This window comes from Macrobrachium rosenbergii, chromosome 56 (assembly GCF_040412425.1).
Source record: "Macrobrachium rosenbergii isolate ZJJX-2024 chromosome 56, ASM4041242v1, whole genome shotgun sequence".
NCBI classification, from domain to species: domain Eukaryota; kingdom Metazoa; phylum Arthropoda; class Malacostraca; order Decapoda; family Palaemonidae; genus Macrobrachium; species Macrobrachium rosenbergii.
Window position 1 is genome coordinate 7,234,075 of NC_089796.1, and position 12,061 is coordinate 7,246,135.

At 35.4% G+C, this 12,061-nt stretch overlaps 1 protein-coding gene across 8 annotated transcripts in view; it reads left to right on the forward strand.

Annotated features, from left to right (window-relative positions):
• The window catches only part of LOC136836089 (long-chain-fatty-acid--CoA ligase 1), a 161,705-nt gene extending 151,752 nt beyond the window's left edge, over nucleotides 1–9,953 (forward strand). For all 8 annotated transcript variants that reach the window (XM_067100053.1, XM_067100051.1, XM_067100052.1 and 5 more), the window contains 8 exons: nucleotides 2,997–3,140; nucleotides 3,276–3,550; nucleotides 4,752–4,902; nucleotides 5,750–5,900; nucleotides 6,055–6,182; nucleotides 6,594–6,737; nucleotides 7,094–7,267; nucleotides 7,644–9,953. In XM_067100053.1, the coding sequence (XP_066956154.1) occupies nucleotides 2,997–3,140; nucleotides 3,276–3,550; nucleotides 4,752–4,902; nucleotides 5,750–5,900; nucleotides 6,055–6,182; nucleotides 6,594–6,737; nucleotides 7,094–7,267; nucleotides 7,644–7,781 (1,305 nt within the window). In that variant the 3' untranslated portion in view covers nucleotides 7,782–9,953. The remainder of the gene's footprint in view (nucleotides 1–2,996; nucleotides 3,141–3,275; nucleotides 3,551–4,751; nucleotides 4,903–5,749; nucleotides 5,901–6,054; nucleotides 6,183–6,593; nucleotides 6,738–7,093; nucleotides 7,268–7,643) is intronic.
• Nucleotides 9,954–12,061: the final 2,108 nt, after the last annotated feature.

Sequence of the window (12,061 nt, forward strand, 5' to 3'; positions counted from 1 at the left end):
CTCCTCCCTAGAGAACTTTGTAGGTAATGAACCAGACGAGATGCTACTGTGTCCTGTTAGAGTGCTGCGGTGCTATCTGAAGAGAACTCGACGTCTCCAGCCTGAGTGTCGATGACTCTTCGTTAGTACTGGCTCAACCAGAAAGAAGTGTCCAAGAACACAATCTCTTTCTGGCTTCCTGAGACGATAAGGAGAGCATATTCTGCTGCTGGAGAAGACGACACCAGCACGCTTCGTCTGAGATCTCACGAAGTCTGCAGCATTGGTCCGTCCCTCGCATTCCGGAGGAACATGTCGGTTCTTCAGGTGCTGAAGGCAGGTGTGTGGTCCCAACAGACCACCTTCACCTCCTTCTACCTCCGGAATGTTGCACACAAGTCCTTGGACACTTTTTCCTTGGGTCCTGTGGTGGCTGCTCAACAAGTTGGTGCTTTACCCGGCTCCTCTAACAGGACAGGTTGCATCTCGCCTAAGATGTATGGTTGTGATTGGGAGAATGAATGTGGAGTGACTGGCCTCTCTTCTTTTTTCCGATCTTGCCTCTCTTCCCACGGGCAGGGAGCGGACGTGCCGTTACATGCTGGATCTAGCGGTCGATGCAGGTAAACACTCAACAGGAGCTCCCATTCTGTTTTCTGTTCGGGTTTATGAAGCAACTCCACTCCTTCCCATGCAAGGTGGGGAAGGAGACCTGACAATAAGACAAACCCAATGCTTGTGATTGCCTTAATGTCAAGCCCTTTGCATGACCTGACAATTCCTCTTTCATGCAAAGGTACCCAGAAAATCTGTGATTCCGTGTTTCTGATCATTTTGTCAGAGGTTGTGATTGTAAGTTCATAGAGACTTGCTCAGATTCCTCCCTCCAACCAGTGAGTCTTCTCATGTAAAGGACCATAGGTTTGTATATCTTCAATTTTTAAAAGTAAATTGTATTTTTCCTAACCATACAAAAACCTGAGGTCCTTTATATTACATTTCATGGCCACCTCATGCCTCCCCTCAATCTGATACCTGGGCCAAAAGGCAAATTGGAATGTTTACATCCGGGCAGGCGGTACTCCCCCCTCCCGGACGGTAGTTAACTGCCCAGCCACCTTGTTCAAAAGTTAAATGGCTGTTTCCAGCCTACGCTGAAAGTAATTCCTAATGTAAAGGACCTCAGGTTTGTGTAGTTAGGAAAAATACAATTTACTTTTGAATATTGTGATTTTTGTCAGTTGCTTTGGTCCTCAGATTGATAATGGGTTCAAAGTGTATTAGAGGAATTTGAGATTCAGTAAATGTTGGTGCTGATCAACAATCAGGTTTAAGCCCTTTGCTGTATGTCTTAGCAATGGTAGAAGCTACAAATGAGTGCAAAATAGGAAACCCCTAGGAGCTGCTTTATGCTGATAAGTTAGTAGGGAGAGAAGACTCACCACAGGTACACAAGGCCTGTACTTCTTTGTATAGTGAAAACATAAGATTCAGACCAGAGTGCAGTGGAAGAATCTGTGATGAATATGGAAGTGGCAGCTGGAAAGTAGACTAAGATTTTAAAATATAGAACTTGTGGTGAGAAGGGATGAGGGACAGATAGTTTGAAAAGCAGTAGACATTGAAGTAACAGGACAAAGACCTACTGGAAGACACATGTATAAAGTGATTAGACATACTTGAAGTTTAGCCAGTAGCTTGTGCATAGTGAAAACTAACAAAATGTATTGTGATGTAGGGAAAACTGACAAAAATGTTGTATGATGAAAATGATGAACAGTACTAATTATTGATACTGTATTAGCTGCTGTTTCTCACCTTAGTCCCTTTACTATATGGGTTGCCGTTTTGGATGAGCTGCGTCCTGTGTGGTGCGCCTATGCTTCGTAAAGTCCCTTCTCCCTCAAGTCTTCCTTCACACAATCTCTCCATCTCTTTTCTTGGTCTTCCTTGTCCTCTTCTATCTTGCACTTCCATCTCCATGGTATGCCTTACAGGTGTCTGTACCATCTCAGTATCACCTTTGTTGATCTCCTTTGTAAACTCATTCCAAATCCTGTCCTCCCTCATTACAGCAGACATCCATCTTAACATTATCTTCTCTACCACGTCCAGCTTCTTCTCTTCTTCTCTTGCTGTTTCCGTACCATACAGCATAGCTGGTCTTACCACTGACTTATGGAACTTGCCCTTTTCAGTCTTAGTGGCACTCTTTTGTTACAAGGACTCCAGTTGTTCCAGTGGTACTATATTAGCATTTTGGGATATTCATTACTTGTCAGTTTTGGCATTTTGTGCCCATCACAGTACTACATTATGTAACTAACTTTCAAGATGATTTAGGTTTTGTTTGTTTTACATGGTGAGACAAACAATTCAGAACTTTACTCTGTATTGTACTCTATATTTTTTTATTCCAAAGAGGTGTATGTTATATCCAGATAAGTCATGTAGATATATTTTTGCAAAACATTAGTCTTAATATCCTAGGCCCACTGTTTTATTACAGGCGATTTTCAGTTATCAGCTTGTTCGTAAAACATTTTCAGCGCCATCAGAACAGAACCCCCGCCAATAACCGGGGACTGTCCGTACTTGTTTGTTAATTATGTGGTAATGTACCAGGCTTCTAACGTTACATGTTATTATACAAGTAACGAAAGCATGGAATCAAAGATCACTAAATGTGATATTCACAGTTTGACCTTAACTTTGATGTAAAGGTCATTGTAGTGTAATGTAACTAGTTCAACAAGTCAAAAGACCAGCCAATATTGCAGTATCTTAATTCAGTTGAATAAAAAAAAAATGACTTTGGGACTGGATATATGGGGAAATAGTCTGCTATTCTAGAAGATTCTTGTCACGTTCTAGTAAAAATGACTGATTTCATTATTATCTTGCACCAGGAATTACCTTATGTTCTGTATATTAAAATGGATAAAATGAAAAAAAAGATTTATAAAATTTAAATATTGAATGTTCTCAGCCTGTACAGTACTCGACTTTCCTTTCAGCCTCCTCAACCAGAAGACTTGAGTACTATCTGTTACACATCAGGAACTACTGGTAACCCAAAGGGAGTAATGCTTACCCACGAAAATATAGTTGCGGACGTTTCTGCCACGCTCTTACAACTTGCTGAACACAAACCACACAAGGTACTGTAATTTGTTACTAAGTCTTTACATTCTTTAGATTAAGTGGATATAATTATTATTTGAGGGCTAATGTCTGTGTATATTTAGAAGTGTATTAGTTGAATATTCATGGTTTTGTAATATCTTTTCTTTCAGAGTGATGTAATGTTGTCGTTTTTGCCACTGGCACACATGCTGGAGAGATGTTGTGAGGTGTCAGTTTATATAGCTGGTGGTGCTGTAGGGTTCTTTAGTGGTGACATACGTAATTTAGTAGATGACTATAAGGCCTTGAGGCCAACCATTACACCGTCCGTCCCACGTCTCTTAAATCGCGTTTACGACAAAGTAACCTCTGCAGTGAATGGCTCAGCAGTAAAGAAGTTAATGTTGAAAATGGCCCTTTCGAGCAAAAGAGCAGATTTAGAAAGGTATGTTATAGATTGTTTTTCATATTTAGTTTAGTATAGTTGAATTTGCAACTTGCTCACATCTTTTGAGATATATTGTTATGCGATAAATCTCATAACATTTCTTTTCCATTAATAAGGTTATGTACACTACAGTATTTTTTTAAAAGAAGGTGCTGGTTACAGCTAATGGTATTTCAATGATGCATTCTTCTTTTAGTTACCTCAAGTTTTATACCATTCTGTGTACAGTGCATTACTTGTATGTCCCCTCAAGATTTTAAAAAATTGTACTGTATGCTATAAATACAGAAGTGTACTGTATTCATGAGTTGTCAGGTAAATACTATTGTAAAAATTTTAAATGTTGCCCCAGTATTGTGGGAGAAGCTAGTAGACTTGAAGAAATATGACATTTTAACCAGCTTTTAAATAAATCTTTTGGCTTGTAGGTGTCGTTCAAATGATGTATTTGACTAAAGAATTACAATGTTCCATTATAAGTTCAAAGTATAACTGTAATGAATAGTACACCATATATTTAATAAGAATTTAGAATTTACTTTGTATTTAGTACAGACTACATCAAAGTTATAAGTTCCGAATCCTACTCACTCAAACATAGAAATCAAAATTAGACCTCCCTGACTAAAGTTCCACTCAAAAGTTGTCTCTTATGAAAAGTTGTTTTTTATCTATTTGATTTTAGTGTACTTTTAGTTAGAAGGTGCTGTTAAGTGCAGCCAGTATTTGTTACTTGATTTTCTTAATTTTTGTCATGTTAGTCAAAATGTCTTGATCCAGTTGTGTTAAAGCACTGTAAGTGATTACAAAACTGCCTTGTAAATATTTTAATAGTCAATTAGTTGTAAGTGCATTTTTTATTGAACAGGCTCACATGAGGCTCATTTTGTAGTTTATCAAATTTGCTTTTATGCATTATTTTTTACATAGTTTATTCCATACTTGTGTTTTTCTTTTTCTTCATTTGTCTGTTTCACCTTTCAGAGCTCTTGTGCTTAAAGCATCCTGTTTTCCAACCAGGGTTGCAGCTTAATTAATAATAATAATATAATAATAATAATGAGTCAATGAAAAATTGCTAGGTTATTGGATCAGTGAAGGTAAATTTTAGTCAAAACATGATTGCATTGTAGAAAGTTCTGTGAAGTTATTACTTTGAACCAGTCTGTACTAATAACTAGTAATCGTATCCTTTCAGGGGTATCGTAAGAAGAAACACGATTTGGGACAAGTTAGTGTTCAAGAAAGTGCAGGATGGAATGGGTGGCAGACTAAGATTATTGGTTGTAGGCTCAGCACCTCTAGCAGGAAATGTCCTCACTTTCATGAGAGCTGCTTTAGGATGTGTTGTGAGTATTAGCAGTATCTGTGATCCTTTCATAGTCGTCCCAGAAACTATTTTACATTATTTGAAGAGTGGCTACTCAACTAGTACTCCTAATTTAAGTACCAGTTAAGCCTTTGTATTTACATTATACTTTATATAATACTTGTGCACTGAGGTAAGTGATGGTAATTGAAGTTGAAATTTGTAATCTTAACCATGAGCTTTATTCATTGCTCTGGTCATCAGACATATTGCATTTTTGGGAATGCACCCCTCCACATCTGGTTTGAGAGTCAAACACTGGAGTTTGAGAGTTGACTGAGAGAGAGAGAGAGAGATTCTACAGAGAGACAGATAGTTTTCCTCCAAGATTTTTTTTTTTTTTTTCCAGAAAAGATTAGCTACCTGTTGGACTTTAATATTTTAAATATAAATTTACTTCATTTTTAATATTCTAAATATAAAATTTATTTTTGTATTTCAAAAGAATAATTCCTTTGTTACTGAATAAACCTATCTGGAAAGTGAGAATTACTGCAAAATAGCACATTTCTACATCAGTAGCCTAGACCAAATAGTGTTCAAAATGAATAGTTGAATATCAGTACAAATTTTGATAAATGAAATTATATTATCAACAACTAAAAATATACTTTTTATTTTTCTATAAAGCAAGTTTAGTGTAGAAATTAAATGTCCCTTTACTCAATACATTATAGCATTTCTCCCATGTATTTGGTGTGTACTACTGTCACATACACAGTAATCAAGTACAAGCTTCCTGGTTCAATTAAACAAATATAAACTGGTGGATATTTAGTTCATTATGGCAGTGTTTCAGGTTATTTTATGAGGTTTTTATTTTTCAGATCGTCGAAGGGTACGGACAAACAGAATGTGGAGCCCCTGCAACACTTACCATTCAGGGTGACTACAGACCTGACCATGTAGGACCACCTATTGCTTGCAATGCTATAAAACTCGTTGATGTTCCAGATATGGGTTATTATGCTGCACAGGGTAAGCACTGTTAAGTCCTGCTAGAAATGCTTCACTTTGCAGTCCCAGATTAATTTTACGATATTGGTAAATTAATGATTAAAATGTTTATATTACTGATAAACTGGTGTGCATGACTTTCAAAATGTTTGAAGAAGCTTATGATTTTCCTCAGGTCAGGGTGAAGTTTGCATAAAAGGCTCAAACGTTTTCAAAGGATACTTTAAAGATCCTGACAAGACTAGAGAAACTGTAGATGCTGGAGGTTGGCTGCACACGGGAGACATAGGACAGTGGCTTCCTGTAAGTTCTGAATTTATGTAATTTTAAACTTTAACTTTAGGTGAGGAAACAAGTGAAACTCTTGAATATAACCTCAATTTCAGTACCCGTATATCAGAAACTGACTTATACAGGCTTGGGCACCAATTACTTTGGTAGATGTTTTAAGAATTATTGAAACTTTCCCAGTGACAGGATGCCTGGCTTGTGATTATTGAATATTATCTTGTTTAAGAAATAATTTGATAACTAGTATTTTCTCTTGAGTGTTTTTATATTTTATTTAGTTAGAAATGACATTATGCAACTGTGTACTGTATTTAGTAATTCACAGTTAAGGAAAACTGTTGATTGAATGGAGGGGAGGATGAAACTGCCTCGTATACTTCCTGAAGTCAGTTTATTGGTTAATTTTATATATTTATTTTTCAGACTGGAGCTTTAAAAATCATTGATCGTAAAAAGCATATCTTCAAGTTGTCACAAGGAGAGTATATTGCTCCAGAAAAAGTGGAAAATATATATGTCAGATCTCCATATGTTGCTCAAGTATTTGTCCATGGTGAAAGTTTGAAGGTCAGTAAAAGCTCTTGTATCGAGTATGTAATTTTTGAAATATAAGGCTCGGAATTTTTCCAAGTCTTTCTTCGCAGTTGGGACTTAAATGATAATTTCATGCACTTCAGATTATGCATGTCAGTTTAGTAATAAACATGAATTCATTATAGATACGTATGTAAACCATATGAATTCATTCTAGATGTGTATGTTTTAAATGATAATTTCATGCACTTCAGATTATGCATGTCAGTTTAGTAATAAACATGAATTCATTATAGATACGTATGTAAACCATATGAATTCATTCTAGATGTGTATGTCATACTCTTGTGCATGAAACAGCCCTTTACACACACTATTACCTTTTCCAGTCATGTGTAGTAGCCATCATTGTGCCAGACGTCGAAGCTGTAAAGGAATGGGCGAAAGAGCAGGAGATCCCAGGAACATTATCAGTCCTCTGTGCTAACCCTCATGTAAAACAGCTTATTATGGATGATATCACAAACCTTGGTAAAGCAGCTGGCTTAAAATCTTTTGAACAGGTAAGTATGAAATGACATATTCGATGTTTTTGTCTTTTTTTCCGGACATGTTTTAAATTTATGCAAAGCAGGAAAAATGTGATATTTTCAGTTTATGCAAAGCAGGAAAAATGTGATGTGTGTCCCTTTTACAATATTGTACAGGAATGGAATATGTGATTTAGGCATGAAGCCAGGCACTGGATCCCATATTGTACAGTTCTTGGTTTTCCACAACAAAATGATCTTATTTACACAAAAACTTTGCTTAGTTAACAAAATTGATTTATAAACGTTCTTATAACAACCAACATTGGTACATCATTTTGTTTATAACTTCCTCTGTTTGGATTTATTTGATGCTAATTCCTTACATTGATACAATTTTACCCCTCAGGTTAAGGATATTTACCTTCATCCAGATCTCTTCAGTGTCCAAAATGGACTCTTGACTCCTACCTTGAAGTCTAAGCGGCCACAGCTGAAAAGGTATTTCACTCCACAAATCGACGACATGTACGCAAAACTCTCATAGACTGCCATGTGTTGTGCGCAGTATCGTACTTATAAGTGAGAAATTGACTATAAAATGTTCAGTGCTTGACTTGCGTGTGAAATGGACCTCATGGGATCTGTATGACTTGTGCCTCATAACAATAGAAAACCACTTAGTGAGCATTGAGTGATTCATCTATTGTTTCTTTTTTCAGTATATTCTATAGAATCTGATAACCATAAGATATACAGTAAATATATACAAATATCTCTATGAAAAATTTTGATTTATAATCAGAATGTGCAATGTATATCAGTATAGCAGCTGAAGAATTTTTTCTTTACAGCTTTATAGATGTTTCTGTAATACATTTATATACTATTTTTACCTAGAATTTGGTGATGGTTAGACAGGATTATGTTTTATAAGGAACATTTTTTTTTTTCTTAAGATTGACGGCCTTAGTTGTTTCTGAAGGTGGCAACAGAGACTGGACAAATTGGGCATTGCTATTTGGAACATGAATTTAAACTAGTGGATTATTAATACTCACATGCAGACAGTAAAAGAACTTATAAATGGAAATTTACTTAGTTTTCGTTCAGTACAGTATTAAACACTAAACCTTGGGGTCTTAATATTGGTGGAACTTAATGATTCTGTCAAGTCACAGGAAAAGGATACTTTCAATTATGAGATTGGTATTTTTGGTACCCTCCACTGAATGTGATGGCCTGCTTCTGCAACAATTTCAGCCAGGAAAATGTTATGGGAATAATTTAATAGGAAGAGAGAGGGAAGAACTTACCAGTGTAATTTCTGGACAATAAGGCACTTATGTTCAGATGGCTGTTGGGTAGGATGTGTTCTAGTCATGAATGTAAGACGGGATGTGAGGCTTCTCCATAGAGCCTTAGGTGCTCAAGCTGTGTGGTTGTATAAAATTTGAATAAAACTTTGTGAAGTGCACAGGTTTTTTGTGTAAAGTCTAATTTTCTCCCATAGAGGGTTGCCAAAGTGAGCACTGGTAAGTGTAGGGGTTGGGGTAATTATGAAGTCATCCTAATGTAATTACTTGTAAATACATTGTTATGGATTATATTGGTTGAGTGTCTTTCTGATTGTGTTTGTAAGACAAATGCAGTCTTGTTTGGAGGAACAGAGGAGTGTCTGTGTAGGAAGTAAAGCTTAGGCTTGTTAAACTGTCTCTTTTGAAAGTTATACCATGTGATATATACAGAGTATGTTTAATTTCAATATAGATCCTGAAATGAATTTTAAATACTGTATAAAAGTTGTATGAAACAAAGCAATTATCATTTCAGAATAAAAGTATGTAAAGTATATGTACTCTTTTATATACTGACACGTATGGCCTCAGTTATATGTCATTATTAGAAATTATGTTACAGCACACTAACATAGTCAGTTAAATTAAAAAAAAAAATAAACTAAGCTTCAGGACTCTACCTTTCACACATTGTACTTATCAGTGATGAAACAGTATCATATCATAGGAAATAATTTCTAATTTCTTGTATAGTGCTTTCATTTTGTATATTGTACAGGTCTACTTAACTATGATATGGAGGACTCAGGTTTCCATTTCAGTGTTAAAAAGTCTTTTTAGATTTACAGTGCTATAGGTCTCAATGTATGATTGACTTTGTTGGTAAATTACATTCAGTGTTGAAATGTTGCCATCTCTGGTTAATGCAGTGCTCTTTATGAAGTATTTTCACAACTGCTTCCCTACTAGAATTTGAATAAATCATATTTACAGTCTAGGTTTACAAGACACCAGTTTAATTAGTCTTACAACAAATATTTCTTACACTAATAAAATTGTTTTGGCAGCCATTCAAGATATGTACAAAAAACTGCATATCTCCATTGTGCACCCTCTGCATTCTGTGAAATTTTGCATAACATTTACTATTACATCATAAAACTAAAAATATATAAAAAAAAAACATAGTTACCCATTGCATTATCCCCATTAGACAACCTTAATTTCAGAGGATGCAGATAAAACTGCAGGAGATGTACATTTTTTGATAAGCCATCCATTCTGCTGATGATAAGTATTACAGCTACCTACTCATTTTTTTTTTTTACTGCGTCACAGAGCACACCTCTCATCACATTACATGTAGGTTTGTATGTGTAAATTTATAGAGTTCAAGTATGTAAATAAAAATTCTAATGCTTCCCATATTTTCAAATCCCTAATTACATGTACATACTTAAAACCTGTCAAAAAACGGTTAAGTTTGCAAAATGATCAATGATGAAAGGCACTACTAACCGTACCTATAAATATGCTTACTAGAACGCTTCAGAATCGTGAAAGTCTACTATGTTACAAAACGTAAGTATGAATTTCATACTGGCAGCCCATACATACCACTTGACTAAGAGAAACTGTGTTAAAAGTTCGGAACTGGCGGGGATAGTAATATAAGCTGATTGGGTAAAATAACAGGCAATCGCCCTTCCACTTGGGTAAAATAATAGGCAATCGCCCTTCCCCACAACCAATAAGAATCGTGTATAATTATACTGTATAGTTAAATGACACTACTTAGACATATTTCACAGTAGGTGGCATGAGGCCTGAGAGTGATATGGAAATGCAAGCATTTGGGAGGGAGATTGTGACATTGAACACTGCAAAGAATCTTTGATACCATCCATAATGTGAAACAAGGAAAACTATTGGTGGTAGTTCATATGACAAAGCCGGAGGAGGTTGGGGAGGAAATCTAAGTTATATGCCTCCTATACTCTACCATGCAAATTTCATGCTATGAACAAGGAAAACTCATTAGTTGATCTCTTTGAAGAACTTTCTCCAAATAGAAATAAGGTTGGAAATATGTTTGTGTGTGTAAACCTTGGAAATATGTAGAGAGTGTGTAAACCAACTGTTTTGTAATAACCTTCAAAATGAATGCATAACATTAGAAACGGATTGCAGTTGTTCTCAACAACCATTGTCTATTTAATGCTACATCTCCCACTAACAAATCACTAACTTTATTATAATGAATGCATACATTTCTCTATGATAATCATTGTTATCTACCAAAGAGAACCACATGGCAATGAATGGCCTCCCTGACCTCAACATCAGGCCATAAAGCAACAAGTTGGTAAACAGTAGCCTTCAGTTATGATTCTGGACAGTATGACTGACCTAATAGTAGGGAGAGATTGTGTGAAACTGTATGAGTAGGGATATATTACAACTACCAACATGAAATGTGCAGAACAAATTTTTGGCTGATACTACAACTGCTAATATCATAAGAGCAAATATAATTTTTTGTTCCATTATGGTTGCTGGCAGTACTTGAAAAATGACTGAAGGAAAAAGTATGTTAATGGAAAATTAATCCATACACTCGGTCATTAAATTCTTTAAGGAGCTTAAAATTGGCAAAAAGCAAATGAATTAACCCAATGAATGCAAGCATTTATCCCACTAATGGAATGATCATCATGCAATGAATATTCTTAGATCACTTCACCTGTTAACGACAAAAAAATAGCTTGTGTATGATGTATACATCAGACTAACAAGATAAATAAAAAAATATAAAAAATACACCACTTTTAGTCAACAAAACAATTAACTACAGAAATTTATGAGACTGCAAAGTAATAAAATGTAAAATGACTACACTGTACTGCAATCAACAAAAATGTGACCAAAAGATTTTTCTTGTGTAAAATAAAGATCTGCATTAGTCCAGGAAAACCTTGAAAACAAAGTTAAGCTTGAACTCGACCCACGTTAATCGACAGGCATATGCCCTTAAAATGTGATAAAAGGTGTCTTTTAGTAAATAAAAAAAGAACATGCATTTCAGAAGTAAGCAATTTTCGCTCCTACCATTAAACTGCTCAACATACACACTACATTTTACTAAGTCACGTGAACTTACATCTCAATAAGTGTTATATACATGTATATCATATACTTGGTACAAAGCAGCAGTAACATGTGAAATGAAATTTGCTTTTCAATATAACAAAGAAGCACTATAATTGCTTTTACTGACCATCCTACAATATTGCCATATTCAGATAAAATATGCTTACAGTCAAACAGTTAAGATTCGAAGACATGATGTTGAAATTGTAAATACCCATAAAACATAAAATTATGGTCTTCATGTTGTCCTACTTAGAAGATTTTTCTTCACACGAGGTAAGAAAAGGTTTCACAGTTAAAGAATGTCTCATCAGATGCACGTCTTTGTGGAAGTTGTAAGCTGTTACTTTGCAGTTACTAATGTGCTTTGATCCAAAAC